Source organism: Microcaecilia unicolor, chromosome 2, assembly GCF_901765095.1.
Source record: "Microcaecilia unicolor chromosome 2, aMicUni1.1, whole genome shotgun sequence".
In the NCBI taxonomy this organism is placed as follows: domain Eukaryota; kingdom Metazoa; phylum Chordata; class Amphibia; order Gymnophiona; family Siphonopidae; genus Microcaecilia; species Microcaecilia unicolor.
Window position 1 is genome coordinate 613,036,578 of NC_044032.1, and position 24,488 is coordinate 613,061,065.

Below are 24,488 nucleotides of genomic sequence, written 5' to 3' on the forward strand. Positions count from 1 at the left end.
TTAGAAGCTGACAGATAATCTGCCAACTTTATTTTGATCTCCCCTTAAGGACTCCTGGCTTTCACTTTTGTTACAACTTCTCTATCAGGATGCCCTAACTCCCTTGTTTTGATAGTATCCTTCAAAAGATACCACACATGTAAAATTTTAAACCATCTTGTATGCTAGGAGTATTTTGTAGAGGGATAATCTTAAGCACTTAAACACACAAAACAATAGAGGGAGTCCTTCTTTGGGTTTAAGACTGTGGTTCCTAAATTGAGTTATGACCACATTTAGGGTCAAAATATCCATTTTGAGGGTCATCACCACATCCGCAACATGAAACAGGAACCGCCCTTCCCCCCTCCACCCCCCCCCCCCCCCAAAAAAAGGGAAGGGGAACCACCCATGTCACTGGCCTGTGTAGCACATCAGAAAGTGAAGACTTGCCTAGAACAGAAAAATGGCAGGAAGAAATCTGCTAGGTTAAATTTAGTCATACCCGTTAATTTTCTTCCTTTAGTCCTGCTGCACCATCCTGACGACTGGGTTGCTATTCCCTCCTACAAACATACTGAGGTAGAGGAACTGATCTCTTTCGTTGATGTCATTAGTATAAGGGCTGGTGCTCTCTGGAAAACTCCAGTATGTCTCTGCCAAAGCTACCACTACTACTACTTATCATTTCTATAGCGCTACTAGACGTACGCAGCGATGTACACTTGAACATGAAGAGACAGTCCCTGCTCAACAGAGCTTACAATCTAATTAGGACAGACAAACAGGACAAATAAGAGATAAGGGAATATTAAAGTGAGGATGATATAAAATAAGGGTTCTGAACAAGTGAATAAGGGTTAGGAGTTAAAAGCAGCATCAAAAAGGTGGGCAGGTGAAGGTCCCATTTACCACACCTATGCCACATCTAACCACATCTACCACATCTAACCACAGCACCAAAATTACATTTCATAATCAAGAAAAAACATTTTTGTGTTACTTATTTTGTTTTTTTACCACCACTAAAGAGAAAGGCAGAAAACTCAATGACTCCTGTAAAACAAAGCTTTCCAGGGAGGATATGAGGATGGTGCAGCAGGATTAAAGAAAGGAAATTAACAGATATGACTAAATTTCATCTTCTTCAGTGTCTAGCTGCACCATCCTAATGATTAAGACGTACCCAAGCAGAAAGTCACTGGGTAGTGAAAGACAAGGCCCCCATGACTGACAGCTCTGCCCAAGTCTGACCGAGCTCTGGCCAGCACATTCAATCTGTAATGCTCAACAAAGGAATGGAGTGATGACCAGGTTGCCACTCTAAAGATACCCTCAAGTGACACTTACATACAATTCATTGCCTGCGCACAGTTTGAGTGTTGTCTGCAGGCCTTGAGGCATTCGTTGGTTCCTACAAATGTAGGCAGAATCAGTGGCTGCCTTTATTTAGTGTGCAATGGAAGCCTTAGACACCAGCTGGCCCTTTCAGTTCCTAGAGAGCAGGAAGAAGAAGTTATCAAATAGATGAAATGCATTCATCCCTTGCAAATACCAAAGCAGGACTCTATAAACATCCAGCGTGTGGGTCCTCCAGACCATCGAATCTGCATTATGGACCTCCTGATTCACCTTCAAGAGAAAAGTAGGGACCAAGACCTCCAAGAAGGAGATATATAGGTCCCAAAACAGGAGAGTCTGAAGCTCCGACACTCTCCTGACTGAGGCAATCACCACCAGAAAGACCATCTTCAAGGCGAGATCCTTGAGCGAAGTCACCCTCAGAAGTTTCAAAGGGAACTCTCAAAAGTAGACTGAGCACCAAAATTCAAATCTCAAGAGGGAAGATCCAGGCAAATGGAGGCCTCAAGTGAGCCACCCCTTTAGAAACTGAGAAATGTCCCCATGAGCAACCAGGGAGACCCCCAGCACCTTGTAACTGTAATAGGAAAAAGCCACTAGCTGTAAAACGTTGTGCATCTCTGGGATCTGAGCTTTCCATGGGGAGCGGAAGCGCTGCTGACACCAGCCCTTGAGGGCCGAACCATCATCTACAGAGATGGCAGTCTTCTTGGTCACAGCCGAAACAGAGGTGTCCACTCTGGGGAATCACCAATAACTCTCCACATCCTCAAGAGTGACAGAATACAGCTAATCCAGTATCTTGGACCCATGGAGGGCCCTGTTTGGGGCCTCTCATTCTACCCTGAGAGGTCCTTCAGAATAGAATCCCCCTCCAAGAGTTCAGCTGAGAAGACCGGAGACAGACTCTGGGCCTCAGTGAACGCATCAATGAGACTGGAAAGTTCTTCCGGTTAAAATAGGCTAATGACTAGGGAGCGCTCCCTCCTCCTCCAAGCCAGAATCACAAGCTGACTTGAGGGTCCGAGAGAACCTCTGCCTTACGGCCACCTCCTGAAGAGGACAAATGTCCCGATGCCACTTGGCCACTTCTATGCATTCTGGCTCCCGGAATGGAACCCCCCCCCCCCCCCCCCCCCCCCCACACACACACAAGGAATGGTATGTCAAGTGCTGGGAAGCTTATGTCTACTGCCAGAATCCACTTCTCAAGCAGGACCACCTGCTGCAGCCAAATCAGGTTGCAGGCCCCCCAGCCCCCAAGTCTCTGTGGAGGGCCGCTGACCCTCACTCCATCCTCAAAGCCTCAATGGACATTAAGAGATCCTACTGCAGTAAAAACAGCAACAGGGTCAAAATGGCAGCTGTTCCCAAAGGCATCGGGACCATGTATCCCGATGCCAAGGCAGGCGCAGTCTTTAAAAACATCAGGAAGCCTCAAATGCACAACTTGCTTTGGATGGAATGACTTTCTGTCTTGGGAGCTGATTACTCAATTTATCACAATTTGGACCCCTTTCTTAAACTCTCTTGACTGCTCATTTATGCAGTGAACTGCTGAATGTGTTGCAATGTTAGGCACTGGGATGGGACACTGACTTCTTGGTATTTTACTCGGATCTCCATTCCTATGGGTCATAATTCGCTATTTTGAGCAATTATTTGATACATGGTTGTGAATGGGAGGGGAAGGGGTTGGGAGTTGGTACATGTTATTGCTGATCATATGTGGTTATTTGTTTGTGCTTTCTTTTTTTTATAGAAACTTAAGATGATTTTTCAAGAAAACTCCCCCTGATCCTTCTGGGGTCACTTCTGAATTTGGAAACAGTCCATCGCACTGGGGACAGAATGGGCAGGCAGCTGTTTCTACTCTTTTTTTTTTTTTTAATTGCATAAAGCCTGTTAGATTGCTAAATGGTGTATTTTGTTACAATGGATACAGTATTCCCCCACCTACATTATTACAGTCGCGAAATCAGATGCATGAACTCTTGAGAATGGAGAGATTATTTATTGCAAACACGACTCGAAAGGTCAAAAAGAATTGTTAAAATCTGGGACCCATATTTAAGTACTTTAACAATGCGAGATCAGCTTTGCTGAACAACCTGGAATTATAATGATTTCATATTTATGGGTGACAGAGGGAGGTAGACTACACCTTCTGGTTAAAGTAGCTGGAGCATAATAGCTTTGAAAAAGAAGGGATAAAGAATTAGGCCATAGAGGGATAGGTATTTTGTTGGGAGGGGGAGGGGGGAAGAAACTGTAAAACTGTCACTGACATTGCTGGATTGTCTGTATCTGACAGTGCAGTATGTTTTTGCAGTTTATTGTTCTTTTCTGGCAAAGATACTGAATGTCAATATGTTTGAGAAGCACAGCTGTAAGACATCTCACATCAAAAGAGATACTGTGAAACCATGAGGTGATAAATTTTTCCAGTCCTTATAAAAAGGTAACGGGGGTCACGTGATGCTCTGAAGAGAGGAAGACGTGGTCCCGCGATCTCCTGGGCCCTGGCTCTCTAAACTGCTTTAAAATAGGACCTTCAGCTTACATCTCTCCCCAAAAGACGATATAAGAAATAGTTTAGCCCCTCATGGACAAATATTTAAGTTCGCCAACGCAAGCAATGGCGAACCGAGGGAGCAAAAAGGAAAAAGAAAAAACAAAGGCGCCAACCGCGATAGCAGAAGAACGCCCTGCAAACGGAGGAACCCGGTTCACCACGGAGCAATTACAACAGATCGTGGAAGCGATGGACACCGCACTAGATCCGAAGCTAGAAAAATTATATACTAAAGTGTCCAACCTGGAAATGCTCATTGCAGACACGGCCCAACGAACTGGAGAACTGGAAAGAAGAGTCTCCGCTGCAGAAGACGCAGCAGGCCCCGCGACGCAGAGGGAAAGAAAAATGGCCGCCACACTAGAAACCTTGTCAGCAAAAGTGGAGGACCTAGAAAACAGGTCACGGCGGGGAAACCTTCGCATAGTGGGGCTGCCAGAATCAGTAAATGACCGTCTGTTATCCGATTTACTAGAAAAATGGTTAGCAGAGGAGTTCGCGTTATCGGACCATGCAGGGAAACTATGCCTGGAAAGGGCCCATCGCATGGGTCGGAGGCAAGAGGGCAAGCAGACCCCACGAACAGTGATCGTAAAAGTACACAATTATGTGCATAAAGAAGAAATATTAAGAGGGTTTCGCCAAAAAAGGAATACGCTGCAGTATGAGGGACAGCAGATACGTATTTTTCAGGATTATTCAGCAGCACTGCAGGAAAAAAGGAAAAAATTCACCCCACTGTGCCAGAAATTACATGAAAAGCAACAGATATTTATGCTGATTTACCCAGCAATATTGAAAATCAAGCATGAGGGCCGGTGGAAGCAATTTGAGGATATTCAAGAAGCTCAGAGATTTGTGATGGAGCTGGAGACAAGAGACCAGCAAGGAAACACTGAGCAGACAAACGGCTGAGGCGCACTAAGGAAGGGAGACCTGCAGTGCAAAAGGTTTGTTTTTGGGGACCGATACTGAGTAATAAAAGAATCCTAAAACGGATGTAGAGCTAATGTGGAGGGGAGGGAGAGCTGGGGCCCGGGGACGCGGGGAACCCCAAAACCCATTAAGGATAATGGGAATAGATACCAAGGGGTGGGGAGAAGGGAAGATGGGGGATGAGGGGAGTCTGAAAAGAGGGGAGGGGAGGGAAGGGGGAAGGGAAAGAGGGGGGGGGTAGGGACTGAAGGTCACAATCAGGAGGGACCACTAGAAAGCTGGGTATCTCTAAAGAGGAGAAGGACTGAACTGAGGGGGAGACAGGTGGACTTAAAGATCGGGTGTAACTGGAGATGGATATTCCAAGGGGGGAGGCTGGGACCCCTGAGGAAGGGTATAGAATGTAAACTGAAGTTATTTGTTGTACACAGAGGAGATGGCTAATCTGCAAGGAGGGGGGACTAGACTGATCTCCTGGAATGTAGGTGGGATCACATCACCGGTTAAAAGGGCAAAGATTTTAAGCACTTTAAAGCGGCATAAGGTGGGAGTGGCATGCTTACAAGAAACTAGGTTATCTCAGATAGAACACCAGAAACTACAAAGGCACTGGGTAGGAGAGGTTTTTTGCTCCTCAACAGTGGGAAGAAGAGGGGGGGTTGCGATTCTAGTACATAAAGCGGCAGCAATAAAAGCTAAATTTTTATTTGCGGACAGTGGGGGACATTACGTAGGGGTGCAATTAAATTGGCAGGGACAGACGAGGCTCCTTGTAGCGGTCTATGCACCCCAGTCAGGAGAAAAGAACTTCTTTGCAGACCTTTTTGCAAAATGCCAGGAATATGGTTCCGACCCATTAATTATTGCTGGAGACATGAATCAGGTTATGGAGCCGGGATTAGACAGGACAGGCAGACAACTGAGAGGGGAGACGTTGGGACCTGGTGTGCTTGAGACCTTTTGTGGGGGGCTGGGGATGGTGGACCCGTGGAGGCTACTTCATGACACAGAACGAGATTACACACACACCTCGCGGGCCCACGGAACCCAATCCCGCATAGACTACATTTTCGTCTCGCAACAACTGTTTTACCAGGTTTCGAATGCGACTATTGGCCCAGATGAAATATCAGACCATGCTTTGATTTGGATAGATATAGAGGCCCAACCATATTACCGAGCGTCTGGAGGTTGGCGTTTTCCAGCATATCTATATTCTTCCGCTGAGTTTGCTGCATATCTTGCTGATAAGTGGGCAGATTTTAAATTGAACAATGAACAGCACGTAGATAATGCTGGCCTTTTCTGGTCCACTGCAAAAGCGGTAATGCGGGGGGAGGTGATGGCATACATTGGAAGGAGGAATAGGCAAATTGCACAGCGGGTGGTACAGGCAGAGAGGAGGGTAAAACAGGCCAGACGGAAGTACACGGCTCATCCCACACAGGACTTGTTCGAGTCCTTAATTGCAACACGGACAGAGTTAAATAGCCTGCTCCAGGAGAGGTTTATGAGAGCCACAGTGGTCCGCAAATATCATCTCCATAGATTTGGAGACCGCCCGGGAGGCATGATGGCTAGGCTGATTAAAGGAGCTCGCAGAAGGCTAGTAGTGACTAGCATACGTAGTGGCCCTAATTCATGCACCACAAGCCCAGAGGAAATTGCGGAGATTTTTAGAACACATTTTGAGGAGGTGTACTCAGGGGAGCAGACAGGGGACGAGCTACGGGGAAAGATTCAAGAATATCTAACTCAGTCTAAACTACCACATTTGACGGGAGACCAGATGGAGTCTCTGGACTCCCCACTAGATGCAAAGGAAGTGATGAAGGCAATACAGGCCCTGAAAATGCACTCAGCACCCGGCCCTGATGGGTTTTCGGGTGAGTTTTATAAATTGCTTAAACAACAAGTAGTGGGGCCCCTGATAGGCCTGTTTGAAGAGGCGATAGAAACAGGAAGGCTCCCCAGATACGCGAATGAAGCGCTGATCACTTTAATCCCCAAACCAGGACGAGACTCCACGGACCCAGCTGCCTATAGGCCTATATCACTAATTAACGTGGATGTCAAAATCCTTTCCAGGTTATTAGCAGAACGCCTAGCAAGTGTACTTCCAACGTTAGTAGGAGAGGAACAAGTGGGATTTGTCCGTGGTAGACATTCAGTGTTAAATGTCCGAAAGCTGCTGGCAGCCGTGATAGCGGCACCTGGGGGAATTGCAACAAGCCTAGTGATTAGTTTGGATGCGGAACGCGCTTTTGATAGGGTAATCTGGTCATTTATGTTTGAGACGCTGCAATGGGTGGGAATAAAGGGCTGGTTTCTACAAGCGATTAGGATGCTCTATGTGGATCCACGGGCTAAATTATTGGTAAATGGGGTTAGAACTCAAGAATTCTTAATAAGACGGGGAACAAGACAGGGATGTCCTCTGTCCCCATTACTATTTTTGATATCATTGGAGCCCCTATTATGCAAAATTCGCACAGAGCCTGGAATCCGGGGTATGAAGGTGGGCAAAGGGGAGGTGAAGCTATTAGCTTATGCAGATGACTTATTGCTTCTGGTGGAAGACCCGCAGACATCAGTGGCGCGGCTACTTGAGAAGATAGGGGAATATGGAAAGTTATCGGGGTTTAGATTAAATCTGGGAAAGTCCTTGGCGCTGCCGATGTCCCCCACTGTTCGGTCCAGCTGGAGTGGCCCCTTTCCTTTTAAATGGGCGGAGGAGAAGCTTAAATATCTGGGGGTGGATATCCCGGTAGATTTGTCCACATTGTATAGAAGGAATGTACAGCCCCTGCTGGAGGAAACTAAACGCCTCTTAGGGATCTGGGGCTCTTGTCCACTTTCCCTAACGGGGCACATTGCCTTATTTAACATGATGATAGCACCAAAATGGCTGTACAGATTCCAGATGCTGCCACTGTATTTAAGAGGAAGGGAGGAGAAAACATTACATGAAGTCTTAAGGAAGTTCTTGTGGAATAACAAACGCCCCAGAATAGCGTTAAATGTACTATGTAAACCTAAAACACATGGAGGTATGGGATTACTCAGTATCAGGTACCTCACAATTGCCTGCACCATGAGACATGTTCGTGATTGGCTAGTAGGAAACCAACAGTTTACAAATACCCAGCTGGAAGCATCATTGACTCCGGAGGTGCATCTCAGCTGCTTAGTGCATACCTCAAAAACAAGACCCGCTGGGCAGCAACCTTTGAACTGTTTTGTGCGATCAGCAAGAGCAATGTGGCGGTGGTTGTGTCGTAGACAAGGCTTCGCGGCAGAGGCTACTCCTTTTCTATCATTAAATCTTAACCCAGATTTCCCAGATGGATCATCAGCGCAACATTTTAAATCATGGAGGACGAAGGGGATTCGGTACCTATTTCAATTGCTGGATGAGGAAGGGCAGGTAAAGCCACTGGCAGAATTACAAAGAGAATTTGGTTTAACTGCAGCAGATTTTTATGCCTATGCACAAGTGAAGCACTATGCACAATCATTGGGAGCAATGAATCTGGCAGAGGACGTACAGGAAACGATATCAACAGCACTCACTCTGGGATTGGAAAATTTTGTGCCGCTGCGATTTCACCATAGACACCTTTTAGATACAACAGAAGATATAGACTATCGCAAAGTGGCACGGGATTGGAAGAAGGATCTAAAAGTTGAGATCACAGCTGATATGTTACAAGGCTACCTGCTATCCATTCTGCATAGGGCGGCATTCATGAGGCAATGGGAACAGCAATATAAGTTTGCCACGCGGGCTTACATCGCACCGGCCAGAGCACGAAAGGCAGGTTTTGGAACAGGAAATTGCCCCAAATGTGGAGAAGAAAAGGCAACTTTGGGCCATATGTTGTGGCACTGTACACAGATTAGAACTTTTTGGAAGCGGGTTTTGGCAGAGGTCAATCAGTACTGGAAGCGGACAGTGGGAGATACCCCGCTGTTATTATTCGACGTTTATATCATCGCCAAACCGATCCCTGTGGGATGCACAGGCTTTCTTAGAAGGACAGTGTTAATAGGGAAAAAGGTGATTTTGCTCAGCTGGAGAGAGACTCAGGCGCCTACAAAAGAGCTGTGGAGAACAAAAATGACCGAACAGTTACACCTGGAACTCTGTGGACTCACTAAGGCTGCTTACTCAGAGCAGGAGAGGAATGCATTCTGTAGGGTGTGGGAACATTATTGGACTACCCTTCAGCCTAACATCAGGAAGAGGATTATACACAGATTGAAAGGGAGTGTGGAGACACCAGCGACACCTTTTGATACATTACAGAAGTGACATCAGACTTTAACTCAGATCTCAGAGGGGGGAGGGTGGGAAGGGAGGAGAAGGGGGGATGGAGGGATTAATATAGGTAATGGACCACTGATAATGTATGCTTACCGTTATAGTAGCTATCAGGTCAGTTAATAGTTGTTCGGTAACATAGGAGAGAAAATTTATAAAGTATTGCTTTCTAATAGAGGCTAGATAGCTAATTGATGTTTAAGTACCTTTGTTTGAGCTATGTTGTAAATGTTCGATGTGATAACTTATCTGAATAAAACAGACTCCAGCATAAGGGGAGGGGGGAGGTGGGATATAAAATGAAAAAGTTGATAATAATGTCTGGGGAAACAAATGTGGAAGAATTCATTGTTTTTTGTGATTTTATATTCTTTCTCGGAAGATGATTGTTCCATTCACATTTGTATTGGCTAAGTCTGCAATAAAAATCATTGAAAGATAAAAAGGTAACCACTGAGAATTACATATGAAACTTACTGGCTTAGGATTAAATTTGCTCACAAGTCTTCTCCCTCCAGCATTTCCGCTTCCCATTCCCACACCCAGCTGATCCTGGCACCAACAGATGTGCAGGGTGTTTCTCCCAGAACAGTATAATGTTTCACTGAACAAAGGACTGGGCAAGAGCTGGCACGTGCTCATGGTCTTTGTGGCAGCCCCACCACCTCAGAGGGGGCAGAACACTTGTATACTTAGCTGTGCCAGCTTTCATGTGTTCAGTCATACTACAGTCATGTCTGAAAACAGTGTCCAACATATTGCTACCATGACATGGATTATCTAAACAGGTAGGTGGGAATAGAGGTGGATAACAGAGTGTGGACTGTATTTCTTGTATTAAGGATAACACAAGAATACCACTCACATTATATGTGCAATATTGTTGAGAGCTGTTTACCTTGATTGCATAAGGGATATGAACTGCTCCAGGAAATAACTAACTGGGGAAGCGGGAGCTTTCAGTGGCAGCTGTATTTGTTCTAGGTTCTCCCTTTCACTGGTATTCTATTTCTGGGAGCTGATTTCTGACAGACATGTTATATTGGTTATGGTATATAAAGCAATAAAGGAAATTCTCGTACCCTGTTAAAACTGTGCTCGAGCGAATCATCAAGCTCTCCATTGCTGGTCACAGTGATTTCAGCTGCTGCATTTTTTGGCGAGTCTTGATCCATCCTGGGCTCCTAAAACAAATAGAAAAATGAAGTTACATTATAAGCAAAAATTACCAGTTCTGCATATCTGATGCTAACCGAAAACAAAAATCTGTATTTGAAGGTAAAGGTTTATAACTGTACTGAAATTTCACTTAAAAGCAATCTCCTTTAACGGACATTTTCTCTCTCTCAACACAGATATATACAGATTGCTAAAGAAAAACAACCTTGACCAGGACAAACTTGACTATTTGACTGACTGTACATTTGTCCTTTAGATTGTAAGCTCCTTTGAGCAGGGACTGTCCTTCTATGTTAAACTGTACAGCGCTGCGTAACCCTAGTAGCGCTTTAGAAATGTCAAGTAGTAGTAGTAAAGTTACCGGCCAGTATCCATCATCCCATTTCTAGGAAAACTTATAAAACAAACAGTCTGTGTTCAACTTAATGGCTGGCTAGAAGAGAGAAAGTGGCTAGATCCATGTCAATCTGGATTTAGACCCGGTTATGGAACAGAAACAGTCTTCGTATCCCTACTAAATGATCTTCACAGAAACCAAGACAGGGGATTTGCCTCAGTGTTAGTACTGCTAGATTTCTCAGCAGCTTTTGACACTGTGGATCATGATATCATGCTAGCACAACTGGCAGAAACAGGTACCAATAAAACAGTACTTGCTTGGTTCAGATCCTATCTATCAGACAGGCAACAGTCCATAATGTTTGGCAACAGCACCTCATTGCCACCACCTTTGGAGTACCGTAAGGATTGATACTGTCACCTATTCTGTTCAATATCTACCTCAAGCCACTAGCTGAGCTGATTCAGTCAATGGACACTCAGTTCTACATCTATGCGGTTGATGGACAGCTACTCATACCCATTGAACCCGACTTACCTACAGCCCTGAATAAACTGATTGCCTAACATTAAATCAAGAATGGGATAAACACAACAAACGTTGTCTGAACCCAAGTAAAACCAAGCATCTCTTGCTCCATAACACAAGTGGGCACATACTCAATATCAAAATCTCTTTTGGGAAGTACGAACTCCCCCTTCAAATCACAAGTCAGGAAACTTGAAATAAATTTAGATTCAACACTTACTCTGATTCCCCAAATCCAAGCAACCTTCAAGAGCTGCTTCTACTACTTGCAACAACTACGCAACCTCTCTGGTTTCATTGAGAAGGCAAATCTTTTCCCAGTTGTGCATGTCATGACAACAAGACTGTATTGCTGTAATGCACTCTAAACTGGCCTGACTACAAAGGGTCTGCACCAGCTCCAATTGATTCAGAATGCTACAGCAAGACTAATAGAAGGTTGCAAGCGACGTGACCTCATCACACCATTTTTGCAAAAACTTCACTGGCTACCAATACAAAACAGGGCTAAATTTAAAACTCTATGTCTGATCTTCAAGGCCCTTAAAGGAAATGGCTCAGAGTACTTGAAGAACAGGATCACCCTCTACAAACCTCCAAGGACACTAAGGTTCTCCCCAAGGAGTATCCCTAACCACACCTTCTCTGAAGGACAACACATGATGTAATACCACAAGAAAGCCTTCTCCGAAGTAGCCCCCACGCTGTGGAATACACTCCCTGAAAGGCTCTGCTTAACACAAGACTATCTCTACTTCAGGAAGCACATGAAAGCTTGGCTCTTCAGCCAGGCCTTTAATGGAAGAAGTAACTAACCTGTTTAGTCTCACACACACAAGTGCCGCACATACTGCAGCAGGACATGTTTATCCACTCCTACCCTAGCCAAGATAGTATTTAATCACCTCTCTGACCTCATATGCAACTCTCTTTAAATTAGTCCCCTTATTTTCTAATTCCTCTTTTACTTTCTTACCTATCTATATGTTCCATCTTTGCCTATACCCTACGCTGCCTATTAAAATGTTTTATTATGTATTGTGTTGACATTGTAAGTAGTATACTATGCCATACTTTGTATTGCTATTTGAATATTTTACTGCTGTAATTCCCTATTACTTAGGTTTGATTTATTCTTACTGTACTCGGTCTTGAGTGAATTCTTTCAAAAAGGCAGTAAATAAATCCTAATAAATAAATAAAATACAGAGACATAATATGTAAACAAAAGCCCTCATTATCCAGCAGGTAATCAACTGGAATGCTCAAGTAACTGACATCTTGAAAAAACACCACCTTGGAGAGGCGGGGAAATGACAGAAAGAAAGGAAGTAGTCTTATGGAGTAGAGTGGCTTTTCTTTGCTGTGCTAGCTGTCTACTCCTGCATCACCCTCTTCTTCACCTATTCCCTGCAAAAGAATGCATAGGAAATGACAGGAAATAAAAGATATCTAACATTTTCATTCCTTTAGTCAGCTACACTGTTCTGCAAAAGTGGGGTATTATCCCCTCCTACCAGCAGATGGAGGGAGAAAAAAAATTAATTTTACCAGCAACCTCACTGGTATTAGTTGATGGTACTCCCTAGAAAGATCCAGATTACTTTTGCCAAAGTAGAAGGTGGTCCCTTTTTGTAATGTACCCATGCCGATCAACTACTGCAGCTGCAATGAATCAAGGGAGCATAACACAACAGAGGGCATGCACTCATTACCCTGCATACTCCAGGATACAGCAATCTCACAGGAAACCCATATTGTTGTAAATTGTGATAAATTGTGAAATGTCTCATATCTGATTTATTTTATTTTTTACTGTATGGAAAAGCACACAGCACACCCAGAGCCCCGGCCCAAGTCTTCTGAGGGTGGGTTGCAGAACAGTGTAGCTGGCTAAAGGAAAGAAAATTATCGGGCAAGTCTTTCTCCTTCCTTAGCTTCTAGCTGTACTGTTCTGCACAAGTGAGATGTACCGAAGCAGATCTTCTAGGCAGGAGGAAGACACACATTAGATATCATACCCTTTGCTGGTGGGGATGCCAAAGCCAGTCGAAATCCACTGCCAAAGTATCCCTCCCTTCTTCTGCTGCCTCAGCAGCGAGGAAATCAGTGGGGTGCCTCCGATGCTGGCACTCCCAGAGCACGCTCAGTTCATGCACAAACTAAGCATGCTTAGGGAGTGGCAAGAGTTGGTGGCTGGAGGCACCCTACTGACTTCCTCGTTCCTGAGGCAGCATGAAGAAGAAATGGATTTCTTCAGCTGGCGGGGACTTCAGCTACCCCATTAGCCATTGAACAGGAACTGCAGCTTTTTTTTGGGGGGGGGGGGGGAGGGGCTTCACCCATTCTCTTTCTTTCGCCCTGTGCCTTTACCCTCTCTCTCTTCTCCATGCCTTCACCCATTCTCTCTCCCTCCATGTGCCCCATACCTTCAACCGTTCTCTCTCTCTAATATGCCTCCTGTAACCTCAATTCCTCCCACCCTCCCACATTCTCCCTTGCTCACCCACCCACCCTCTCAGGTGGCAGTGGCAGCCCTCTCCTCCGGGTTTACCTCATCAGTTGTCTTGCAGTATATCTTCGCCCTACAGTGGCCAGTAGCATATCAAAATGCTGCCGCAGCCTGCACCGAGACTTTCCTTCTGACCCAGTACCCTTTTCTGAAAATAGGAAGTTGCATCAGGAGGGGACGGGACGCATCAGAAATAAAGGCCAGGAGCAGGCCGAGGCAACATGTCAATACGCTGCCGACCGCTGTAGGGCAAAGATTTACTGCAAGACAACCAACGAGGTAAACTGGGAGGGGAGGAGAGAGGCGCCGGTGGTCCCGGAGGGGAGCAAGAGATGCCAGACTGGGTGGGTGGACATGCTGACTGGGTGAGTAGTTAGGCAGGGGGAGGGAGGGCAGTTAATCACTAATAGTGAATAATGTACAGCCCTAAATAATAATTGAGAAATAGCAAGCATGCATACAAAATAAATACCACCAGGATCACACCAAAGATATGACTAAGAATTACACAAAAACAGAAATCTTCATATATATATATATTCTGTTACAGTACTAAGAATTATTCCTGAGAAGAGAATACCAAAAGCCAAATATAGCTTGGTTAATAAGCCATGTTCATGACCTAAAATAGCCTTTCGCAGAATAAAATGAGAACTATTTGTTCCCCAAACTATAGGAATGAACCTCGGATTCTCAAAAACAAGAAAAGTGCATCATAGACTATCTCTGGATGAAAAGTAGAATTCCTTCCTTCAGCTCCAGCTATTACACAGAGAGTTTACCTGAACATCTAGTTAGTATACAGACGTGCTTCCTAAGTCGGTCCTGGAGTACCCCCTTGTCAGTCAGGTTTTCAGGATATCCACAATTGATATGCATATTCTGCCTCTATTATATGCAAATCTGTTTCATGCATATTCATTGTGGATAGCCTGAAAACCTGACCAGCAAGAAGGTACTCCAAGACAGACTTGGGAAACACTGGTATAGAGGAATGACAGTACAGCCCTTAGCTGGAACTGGTGGACAGTCGGTAACAGAAAGTTAGCAGCCATAATTATATTTGTCCTTCACATCTTAGGTAAAAAGAGTGTCTTTTGCCTAATTATCTAATGCTAGGGTCCACTTTAGGAGTCAGCGCTCAAGAAAAAGGTCTAGGTGTCATTGTAGACAACACGCTGAAATTTTCGGTCCAGTGTGCGGCGGCAGCCAAAAAATACAAACAGGATGCAAGGAATTATTAGGAGAGGGATGAAAAATAAGACTAAAAATATTATATCGTTCCATGGTGCGACCTCACCTTGAGTAGCGTGTTCAATTCTGGTCATCATATCTTAACAAAAAAAGATATAGCAAAATTAGAAAAGGTTCAAAGAAGAGCAACCAAAATGATAAAAGAGGATTGAAATTGCTCTCCCTATGAGAAAAGATTAAAGAGGTTAGGGCTCTTCAGCTTGGAAAAGAGACAGCTAAGGGAGGATATGGTTGAGGTCTACAAAATCCTGAGTGGAGTGGAATGGGTGGACGTGAATCGTTTTTTCTGTCATTGAAAAAAATACAAAGACTAATGGACACTCAATGAAACTGCACGGAAATAATTTTAAAACAAATAGGAGGAAACATTTTTTCACTCAAAGAATAGTTAAGCTCTGGAACTCATTGCTGGATGTGGTAACAGTGGTTAGTGTATCTGGATTTAAAAAAAAGGTTTGGACAAGTTTCTGGAGAAAAAGTCCATAACCCACTATTGAGATGGACATGGGGGAAGCTACTGCTTGCCCTGGGACTGGTTGCGTAGAATGATGCTACTAATTGTGTTTCTGCTGGTACTGGTGACCTGGATTGGCCACTGCTGGCAGCAGGTACTGGGCTAGATGGACCACTGGTCTGATCCAGTATGGCTGTTATGTTCTCTCCAGAAGTATCAGAGGTGCCTCCACTCTGGTCCACGCCCAAAACCTCTCTGTGCTTTCCAAAAGTCCAGTACCAGACCTCTGCCCACTGTCCTCATAATCATATAAAAACATTTAAAAACAAATTCATGTGGAGCTATCCAGTCTCTTTGCAGTGCCTAGTTTGAGCCTTCCAGTCTCAATGATAGCTTGTGCCGGTTTGCATAAGTACATAAGTATACAAGTAATGCCACACTGGGAAAAGACCAAGGGTCCATCGAGCCCAGCATCCTGTACACGACAGTGGCCAATCCAGGCCAAGGGCACCTGGCAAGCTTCCCAAACGTACAAACATTCTATACATGTTATTCCTGGAATTGTGGATTTTTCCCAAAGTCCATTTAGTAGCGGTTTATGGACTTGTCCTTTAGGAAACAGTCTAACCCCTTTTTAAACTCTGCCAAGCTAACCGCCTTCACCACGTTCTCCGGCAACGAATTCCAGAGTTAAATTACGCGTTGGGTGAAGAAACATTTTCACCGATTTGTTTTAAATTTACTACACTGTAATTTCATTGCATGCCCCCTAGTCCTAGTATTTTTGGAAAGCGTGAACAGACGCTTCACATCCACCTGTTCCACTCTACTCATTATTTTATATACCTCTATCATGTCTCCCCTCAGCCGTCTCTTCTCCAAGCTGAAAAGCCCTAGCCTCCTTAATCTTTCTTCATAGGGAAGCCGACCCATCCCCGCTACCATTTTAGTCGCCCTTCGCTGCACCTTTTCCAATTCCACTATATCTTTCTTGAGATGCGGCGACCAGAAATGAACACAATACTCAACGTGCGGTCGCACCATGGAGCGATATAACGCCATTATAACATCCTCACACCTGTTTTCCATACCTTTCCTAATAATACCCAACATTCTATTCACTTTCCTAGCCGCAGCAGCACACTGAGCAGAAGGTTTCAGTGTATTATCGACAACGACACCCAGATCCCTTTCTTGGTCTGTAACTCCTAACGTGGAACCTTGCATGAAGTAGCTATAATTCGGGTTCTTTTTTCCCACATGTATCACTTTGCACTTGCTCACATTAAACATCATCTGCCATCTAGCCACCCAGTCTCCCAGTCTCGTAAGGTCCTTCTGTAATTTTTCACAATCCTGTCGAGATTTAACGACTTTGAATAACTTTGTGTCATCAGCAAATTTAATTACCTCGCTAGTTACTCCCATCTCTAAATCATTTATTAATATATTAAAAAGCAGCTGTCCTAGCACAGACCCCTGAGGAACCCCACTAACTACCCTTCTCCATTGTGAATACTGCCCATTTAACCCCACTCTCTGTTTCCTATTCTTCAACCAGTTTTTAATCCGCAATAGGACTTTTCCTCCTATCCCATGACCCTCCAATTTCCTCTGTAGCCTTTCATGAGGTACCTTGTCAAACGCCTTTTGAAAATCCAGATACACAATATGAACCGGCTCCCCTCTGTCCACGTTTGTTTACTCCTTCAAAGAACTGAAGTAAATTAGTCAGGCAAGATTTCCCCACACAAAAGCCGTGCTGACTCGGTCTCAGTAATCCATGTCCTTGGATGTGCTCTGTAATTTTGTTTTTAATAATAGCCTCTACCATTTTCCCCGGCACCGACGTCAGACTCACCGGTCTATAATTTCCCGGATCTCCCCTGGAACCTTTTTTAAAAATGGACGTTACATTGGCCACCCTCCAATCTTCTGGTACCACACTCGATTTTAAGGAAAAATTGCATATCACTAGCAGTAGCTCCGCAAGCTCATTTTTCAGTTCTATCAGTACTCTAGGATGAATACCATCCGGTCCAGGAGATTTGCTACTCTTCAGTTTGCTGAACTGCCCCATTACATCCTCCAGGTTTACCGTGAAGTCAGTAAGTTTCTCCGACTCGTCCGCTTGAAATATCATTTCTGACACCGGTATCCCACCCAAATCTTCCTCGGTGAAGACCGAAGCAAAGAATTCATTCAATCTCTCCGCTACGTCTTTGTCTTCCTTGATGCCCCTTTTACCCCTCGGTCATCCAGCGGCCCAACCAATTCTTTTGCTGGCTTCCTGCTTTTAATATACCGAAAAAATTTTTTACTATGTTTTTTTTGCCTCTAATGCTATCTTTTTTTCGTAATCCCTCTTGGCCTTCTTAATCTGCGCCTTGCATTTGCTCTGACACTCCTTATGCTGCTTCTTGTTATTTTCGGACGGTTCCTTCTTCCATTTTCTGAAGGCGTTTCTTTTAGCCCTAATAGCTTCCTTCACCTCACTTTTCAACCACGCCGGCTGTCTTTTAGACTTCAGTCTTTCTTTTCTAATTCACGGAATATGTTTGGCCTGGGCCTCCAGGATGGTATTTTTGAACAGCGTTCATGCTTGTTGTACAGTTTTTACCCTCTCAGTTGCCTCCTAAGTTTTTTTTTAACCGTTCTACTCATTTTATCATAGTCTCCTTTTTTAAAGTTAAACGCTAACGTATTTGACTTCCTATGTATAGTTACTTCAAGGTTGATATCAAAACTGATCATATTATGATCACTGTTATCAAGCGGCCCCAGTACCATAACGTCCCTCACCAGATCATGCGCTCCACTAAGAACCATACACATAAAGACAGTCCCTGCTCAAAGAGCTTACAATCTAAATAAGACAGGTAACAGACAGAACAACTAAGAGGTAAGGGGAGTTAAAGAGGAGGGGATAAAAGGTACAGGCAAGTGAGCAGTGTCACCTCTCGTTTAGACTACTGCAATCTGCTTCTTGCTGGCCTCCCACTTAGTCACCTCTCCCCTCTCCAGTTGGTTCAAAACTCTGCTGCCCATCTCATCTTCCGCCAGGGTCGCTTTACTCATACTACCCCTCTCCTCAAGACCCTTCACTGGCTCCCTATCCGTTTTCGCATCCTGTTCAAACTTCTTCTACTAACCTATAAATGTATTCACTCTGCTGCTCCCCAGTATCTCTCCACACTCGTCCTTCCCTACACCCCTTCCCGTGCACTCCGCTCCATGGATAAATCCTTCTTATCTGTTCCCTTCTCCACTACTGCCAACTCCAGACTTCGCGCCTTCTGTCTCGCTGCACCCTACGCCTGGAATAAACTTCCTGAGCCCCTACGTCTTGCCCCATCCTTGGCCACCTTTAAATCTAGACTGAAAGCCCACCTCTTTAACATTGCTTTTGACTAGTAACCACTTGTAACCACTCGCCTCCACCTACCCTCCTCTCTTCCTTCCCGTTCACATTAATTGATTTGATTTGCTTACTTTATTTATTTTTTGTCTATTAGATTGTAAGCTCTTTGAGCAGGGACTGTCTTTCTTCTATGTTTGTGCAGCGCTGCGTATGCCTTGTAGCGCTATAGAAATGCTAAATAGTAGTAGTAGTAGAACTCAAAAGCAGCGTCAGAGAGGTGGGCTTTTAGCTTGGACTTGGAAACGGCCAAAGACAGTAGAAACATACTGCGGAGACGCAGACCAGCCCATTAGCCATAGACTGAGAAGCCTCGACAGGAGCCAAGAAAAGTAGCTCGGCTGAACCTGAATGAATTCCGAAGTCGAAGAATTGGCTCAACTCCCTACCCAGAGATAGGAAGCGCCACCCTAAGGCTGCCCTCGCCCCACCTATCCAGTGACCTGCCAGCGCCCCTGTAACCGGGCAAAAAACATGGTAGCCCCTCCACTCAGAATGAGAGGCCTACTGTGAACCAGCGAGGGAGTAGAAAATGAGCACCTGCAGAAAATCCGAGGCCTGATGTCCAACCACAGAACAATGTCTGTCCATCAAAGATCGACATGAGCAAGGCTCAGAATCCCCATCCAAGGCGATTCTGGACGTCCCGAGACGAAGAAAGGGCTGGAACGGCACGAGGCAAGACATACCGAGAGGAAGCATGACTCCATGCCCAGAATTCCAAGGCCAAACAGCCACAGACTGAGCACAGCTCAACAAATAGAGCCCGGCGAAGTCCGAACGGCCTCAAGCGGAGCAAGGCTTGAAGTTGAGAAACGGAAAAAGAAACTCAGCGGTCACAGCCGGAACCAGGCTGCATGCCGATGGCCTCAGCCGGTGCGAGGCCTGACGGCCTCACCACAGCATGGAGACAGGGACGGGGTAGGGGAGGGACCTGGCACCACCAGGTGTACCCATTACTGGCCCAATCTGGCCACTATCCCCTAGCTCAACTAATCCTGAGGGAACAGGCTAGGAGCAAATCTCCAACAGCTCAACTAATGCTGAGGGAACAGGCTAGGAGCAAATCTCAATCCAGAGAGCTGCACAGGCTATGTCCATCCACCTGCTGAGATATAGAGAATACTGAGATGAAGCTGGCTGCACAGGTCCACATATAGTAAGACTCTGAAGTTCTCTCTATCTCCACCTGCAGGTAGAGGGACACAACCCACTCATCTCTGGATTGATCTGTGGGACGCTATGGAAGGGTTTTGTTTCTTCTATGCTTATCACTGTATTTAGGGCTGAGCCATACTGGGTTACAAAGAGAGCCATAGACTGTGGCCCTTAGGCATGGGCTGTCATTGCAATGGACGAGTTAGGCTATGTTATAGAAACAGAGGAAAAATCCCAGGTAGTTACAAATGAAGGCACATCACACCAAACTGAGTTGGAAGCCAAACAGAGAAGGAAAATGTTGGACCAAAAAATAATTAAAGAAAAAAAAAAAAAGACCTGCAGAAAAATACCAATTTACAAATGTGCCTGGCAAATGTAACATGCATTTTACATTTTTAAAACTGCAGCTGCATACTTCAACCTGCCTTCGGCACATGAAAGAGAAGAGCAAGTTTCTCCATGTCTACAGCAAACAAGAGCATGATTTTATATATAATTATATGCAGAGTAGATCAGATTTAAAGAACCCAGCACTGTCTGGATGAAAGATCTCTCTCTCTCTTCTTGGTGGAATATATTTTTTATGGGCCATTTTACTAAACCACGCTAAAAACCAACACGCGCTTAATGCAGGAAAACGCATTACAGTCTTTTGCGAAAACTTGCCTGTCAGCGTGCACTAATTGCATGGTTTCTTCTAGAGGGCACGTCATGGGGTAGGGAATGAACATTATTCAGCTAGCATGTCCACATTAGCACATGCTAACTAGATAATGTATCACTAACATAGAAGCACTTAGCACCTCCTACTTTGGAGGCGGTAAGTGCTCCCGTGTTAATTTTTTCAGGTAATGCACACTAATGTGAAAATTAGCATATGACCTGAAAAAAAATATTGAAAAATGCCTTAAATATTGCTGTGTTAAAAATAAGCTTAACACATTAAAGCGCTCTAAGCCCAATTCCTAACTGCACTGCTTATTTCTAGGATAAGTATAAAATGTATTGTACTGTTTTGGGATCTTGCCAGGTACTTGTAACCTGGATTGGCCACTGTTGGAAACAGGATACTGGGCTTGATGGACCTTCGGTCTGTCCCAGTAAGGCAATATTTATGTACTTAAAAGTTGCTATCTGTGTCAGCGATATTACAAATTGAATGAAGAGGAATTTGGGGTTTGGCCTACCAGGTTGTATGACTAATGATTTTCTTAAGGATCATTTGAAGTGCTGCTTGTGGTTTGATTACAAATATTGTACATTTTACAGACAGTAATAGTTTAATCAGATGGAAGCTATGCTACCGGTTGGATGGAAATGTTATTTTGTTACCTTATATGTACAATCCCCATGTGTCACGAACAGACTTTGTGTACAGGAAAGTTGGATAGCAACAATGTTTAATGACCAATATTGTAATTGTGTTATGTTGCCAAAAGACATCACACAGTCTTGATTTTACTGTAATTCACTGATGTTTTCAAATTGGAAGAAAACAAATCAACTGTAAACAAACACGTGTACTTTTTGGATTTCTTTAAAGTAATGGAACCCACTTCAAAATTACTGTATTTGTCTGTTGAGCATAGCTGAGACACCAGCTTTATTCCATTTGTGCTTTTATATCCCGTCAAAAAAAAATTGCAGGAAGACCAGATTACAGATTGTTTGATAATGTAATCTAGAGAAAGAACTATCCAACGATTCCTAGCCCACTTCTACTCTGCACTGATTCTTGACTGAACAAATGTACAGCACAGACTCCATATAATGTTGATATTGGGGTTCAAGGTATTTGTCCATGTCATAAGTGAATACATGTATCAGTAATAGTAATAAGGCTGTGAAATCGGAATCAGTAAAAATTTGCCAACTCAAATTTCAAACAAAAAAAATGTACAAAATTATAATATACAGTAAATTTATCATAAGATGGAGCTAAGTGGCAGGCCATTTGCAGAAAGTGGAAAACAGAAAGGGCCTGTGTGGTATGCTCAAAGGAGAACCTCATTTTTAAAAATATATTTACCATCTTGGATCTAAAGCACTGATAACTATAGAAAAATAGAGGAGTCAGAGTTGGTGTTCTGAATCTACAGCTCTGAATAATAAATGTATTTTTAAAATCAGAGTTCACCCTTCATCACATTATAAACAAACTTAAATATCAAGTTATGTTAAACAATGTCTACAGTTCATTTTGATACAATCAATACTTTAAATCAGCTAGGGTGGGGCTCAATATATGGGAGCCCTTGTCTGCTAGAGGTTAAGGGCATGACAGCAGATGGAGCACACCACACAGGCCCAATCTATTTTTCACTTTCTGGAAATGCCCGCCACTTGTCCCCATCTTACACAAGATACAGGGATACACTACATGAACCTTGATCAAGACTCAACCTGCTAATTCTTACTTTCTTTACATGCACGCTGAAAACACAAGATCCTTGGGCAACTAAAGCAGCATACAACTACTGTTGCATTATAAAAGCACAGTGCCAATTTGTGACAATTATGTTCCATAGAAACAGATTGGCCACCAAAGCTTTTGCTGGATGCTTTACCCATGTTTAACTTCTCACTCTGTATATGAGGCTAGTGTATTAGGGGCTTCCAATGCACACCAGTGTCTGCTTCAGCACGCCTCTGAGAATATACTAAGGTCCTGCTTCCATCTGAGATTTTTATTGCTATTTGTCAGATCCATATCACCCCGTAACTTCAAGAGGTCCAAGAGTGCTAGATCCTGTAGAGTTCCGGACAGACATGGCTCAATGTTTTACAGAACCATTTTCACAGAATAAGAGAAAGAGTTAAAAAAGGATCTCCTCATTTATTAACCTCTACCCCCATACCAAATAAATCAATTATACTGTCATTCAAATCGTACAAGAAAATTAAAACCACCAACCAAAGCGCTTCATGGAAACACAGTTCCACTACAAGTTAGCAAAATTTCCATAAGGACCCTTAATGTGTCCTGACGGGCATCAAATGCAACAGCATATAACATTCAGATGCTAACATCAGATGACAACAGGATCTCACCGCCACCTTCAGAGCCATGCTACTGAACTGTAACTCAATGCATAGAATACAATGGTTTTATCCAACAAGCTAAACACATGTGAGCTGCAAGTCACATAACATACTTACTTAATAATCCACTGGTAGACAGAACATCAAATTCATTCACATTAGACTTAGCTCAACAGTTGGATTGTTTTGCCAACTGGGGTTTAAAGCATTAGAGTTCTCAAAGTCTCAGGCAGGGAAATAAAGCTACAGGCTACTCGTACATCAAGATGCAGCAGAAGAGTATTAATACCTTCCAAAGTACTGGTTCTGCAGGACTGTCAAAACCATGCAATAGATAACAGCCCTGCTCTTCCAATTATTTTCTGTAAGATGGTGCATACATTTTCCTGGACATAAAGGGGTTTTTGTAGAAGGTCAAATCCATGGTTATGTTTTATTCAAACTTTCTATACTTGCTTATTTGTAAAACTAGTCAAGTTGATATTATATATATATATATATATATATATATATATATATATATATATATATATATATATATATATATATATATATATATATATAAACTTATGGTAAGAAAAGAATTCCAAACAGTAGTAGTAAACTATATTCACTGAAGGATCCGCACAGTAAATTATTCAACAGTTGCTATTAACCTGATGCAGAAGTTGAAAGAAAAGTGTCAATGCTATTGAAAAATTGATTTATACTCAAAACAAGGGCTTTAGTCTCAACCCCATATTCTACAAAATTCCAAGCCCTAGCCACAAATGGGAAAAGTGGGCGAGGACTCAGGCTAGGGATTAATCAGGAGAAGAGTGAGAATTGGGGCTTACTAGGATTTCCTGCTGCTCTGATTAAAAAACAACAACAACAACAAAACAAGCTTACAATATATTACACAGAGCCTTACCACTGTTATAGACTAACATCTTTATCCTATGCCATCCAGCAAACATAGTGGAAACAGAGTTCATTTATATACCCACCATAGTTATATCCACAAATACAGAACTGTTAAGCCATTGCACAAAGACATTACAGAATGTTAATGGTTGGGCTGGGTTACCTGTGAAGCTGGAGACACAGGAGATTCAAGTGTGAGTTCTCCTGTCTAACAGGATCAGTAGAGGTTAACGGTAGATGAAGTGCGCGTATACTTGATTGGGGAGCGAGGGCGGGGGAAGGAGATGGCTGCTAGTATCATTACAGCCCCTTCTAGACAAAAGTGTTGCATCAAGGGAAAAACTCAGAGAAAACTGTTCTCCATTCCTCCTCTACTCAGTAAGGCTAAATCACCCAGGGCTATATAAAGGAAAAGAGACACCTTTTGAAATGTTCCAATGAGGACCTTACGAAGGAGTACTCCTGGGGGAATTCTACACAAAAAAGCCCCAAAAACTGAACTTTCTGCAAGTCTGCAT

At 43.7% G+C, this 24,488-nt stretch overlaps 1 protein-coding gene across 7 annotated transcripts in view; it reads right to left on the bottom strand.

Annotated features, from left to right (window-relative positions):
- ARFIP1 (ADP ribosylation factor interacting protein 1) overlaps nt 1–24,488 on the bottom strand; it is a 223,458-nt gene that overhangs the window by 178,756 nt on the left and 20,214 nt on the right. For all 7 annotated transcript variants that reach the window (XM_030191631.1, XM_030191636.1, XM_030191637.1 and 4 more), the window contains exon 2: nt 10,259–10,360. In XM_030191631.1, the coding sequence (XP_030047491.1) occupies nt 10,259–10,351 (93 nt within the window). In that variant the 5' untranslated portion in view covers nt 10,352–10,360. The remainder of the gene's footprint in view (nt 1–10,258; nt 10,361–24,488) is intronic.